General features: G+C 42.1%; 1 protein-coding gene across 1 annotated transcript in view; it reads right to left on the bottom strand.

Annotated features, from left to right (window-relative positions):
• The window catches only part of GGH (gamma-glutamyl hydrolase), a 41,374-nt gene extending 39,200 nt beyond the window's left edge, over positions 1 to 2,174 (bottom strand). The window contains exons 1-2 of the mRNA XM_015567405.1: positions 2,133 to 2,174; positions 1,529 to 1,575 (exon numbers count right to left, since the gene is read on the bottom strand). Of these exons, the coding sequence (XP_015422891.1) occupies positions 1,529 to 1,575; positions 2,133 to 2,174 (89 nt within the window). The remainder of the gene's footprint in view (positions 1 to 1,528; positions 1,576 to 2,132) is intronic.
• Between the last annotated feature and the right edge of the window lie 333 nt (positions 2,175 to 2,507).

Raw genomic sequence — 2,507 nt, 5'->3', positions numbered from 1 at the left:
TTCCCTTCCCCCTTACAAACATTTGATGCGCTGTGGCAGACTCACTCCTGAGCCCTCCTGCCATTAAGGCTCCAAGCTGACTCCCAGCCTCAGACCGTAAGGATGCCCCCCTCACAGGCCCACTGAAGTATGGTAGCAGTCATCTCAGGCAGAAACGATAGTTTAACTTTAACCCTGCTGTTTGGCTTCTGTACTTATTTGCTTTGTTTAACAATAGAAAAGTTATTTTGATTTTCTGAATTATATAAATCATCCCATTCGACTGAATAGCTTATTGATTGTCATGTGAATAAACCACTGGTTGTGATCTTACAAATTCCTCTGTAGCTGGGAACCAGGACAGCACACTTATCCCAAGACCAGAGGGCTCCAGATAATGTGTTTCTGTCAGCTCAGTGATCTAGAGACCCAACACTATAATTTAGCTAACATGCTTAACCCCTTCCCCAACAATTTTTTTGTTAAAAACGTTTCTTTTTCAGACTAATTTTTTTTATTTTGGTTCTATATAGTATTTTTGATGCTGGTTATGAAAACAGTTTGTAACTCGTCTTCCTATAAACCATATTTTTTTACCATATTTTCTTAGTATACTCGTCGACGACTGAAAAAGAACATTTTGTGAAAACGAGTATACACGTTTCTGCCGGGGAAGGGGTTAAGTCTGCTTCTGTAGACTGCTTTGTGCAAACCAGGGTCCTCATTCCAACCCCTGGTATGTAATCAATACCTTTGTGGTCTTTGCCTATATAAATCTGGTGGTGGGGCTGGGGAGGGTACTGCGAGATTTGAGAGAGCGAAATGCCCCCTCATAGTCCCGGATTTGCAATAAATGTGACTCCTTAATTCGACTTCTTGAGGCGTCCTTGTGTGATTCGCGGGGTACAGTACAACACCACATCACCCCTTCCTCCAAATCCAGGCAAGTCTTCCCAGCTCTTGGCCTTCACCCTGTTAGTTACCTATACAGACAAGGGTGGGCAAAAATAGGTTTCCAGCTGTGAGTACTCGAAACAGTTTATTCTTGTATTATTATTTATTAATTATCGTGCTTTTTATTTGTATTACAACTGTAAACCTACTTTTGCCTGCCCCTGTATAAATGACTAGTAAGTGCCAAAAATTTTTTGGACACCATATACTTCCGCTGTAGGACTTCACCCCCATTTCCAGTCTCTCAATGGACAAATCCAATGTTCTTTTTTTTTTTTTTGCTTTTTTTTTATTGCTTAAAGTATTACAAAGGGTATTACATATGTGTCCATTAAATCCAATGTTCTTATCTAAGATGAAGCAACGCAATGATGTACAAACCAAAAAGGTTGTCAAATTGGCCATTTCTTGATCTATCTATTGCAACTATCCTAGAATTGGCCTGTCTCCCCAAGAGGGAATCCATGAGACTAATTTCTATTGAATATATAGAGGAACATGCTAGACTTGCCCAAACAAAACCACATTTTTGCCTTTGAGAAACTCAGAGGGTGGTGAGAGAGGCTGCCATTTCATTCATTAAAACAGTAGTTACTGAGCGACTACCGTGTCCAGACCTTGTTCCAGGTACTGAGGGTACACCTGCGAACAAAACAGACAAAAGCCCCAAGCTTCAGGGAGTTTCCATTCTTGTAGAGGGAGATAGACAATAAATAAGTAAATAATGAAGATACGGTATGAGAGCTATCGATACGTGAAATGGAGAAATGTAAGCAAGACAGGAGGATAGTGCGGTGAGGACTGAATAAACACCTGAAGGAGGTGAGGACGCTGGCCCAGGGATATCAGGGCTGCAGGCTCTGACTTCCATTCTGAGGGAGCTGGGAAGCCAGTAGAAAACATAATCGGAATCCAATGAGAAAGCTATGGCAAGTGAGGGATAGAGCTTCGGTCTTCACTTGGAGTAAGTTGGGCAGCTTTGCGGGTAAAACTGTTCTGAAGGAGGTATGGAGAGAGCGCTGGGAGAGCACAGAGGAAGGCTACCTGATTCTGCTTCAGGCATCTGGAAGGCTTCACAGAGGGAAGACATTTGCTTGGCCTGAGGGGGCGCATTGGGAACGTTCACCAGGTGAAAGAGAGGGGGGCTGAGAGCAGGAACAAAGTGCCAGTCAAAAGGGATAGACCATCGAAAGCCTTACTTGGAGCTCTGAGTAATTCAAGCTATAACGGAAGCCAGTCATCCCTAGTAGTTTAAAGTGTTTAAAAGTAAATTAACAATGAGTGCACATGTAGCATATTTCCTTTTTTAATAGTTTTTTTAAGTTGAAATAATAACTTATTTTAAATATTTTTTTTCAATTTTTAAGTCTTTATTGTTTAAAGTATTACATATAGTTTTACATATGTCTCCTTTTTCCCCCATTGACCTCTCCCCAGCCACCCCCAACCCCCAGCACATGCCCTCACTTGCCTAGTGACTGTGTCTGTTGGTTATGCTTATGTGCATGCATACAAGTCCTTTGGTTGATCTCTTCCCTACCACCCCACCCCCTCCACCTTCCCTCTGCAATTGG

This window comes from Myotis davidii, unplaced genomic scaffold (assembly GCF_000327345.1).
Source record: "Myotis davidii unplaced genomic scaffold, ASM32734v1 scaffold1, whole genome shotgun sequence".
Lineage (NCBI taxonomy): Eukaryota > Metazoa > Chordata > Mammalia > Chiroptera > Vespertilionidae > Myotis > Myotis davidii.
This window is presented reverse-complemented; position numbering and strand designations above follow the sequence as displayed.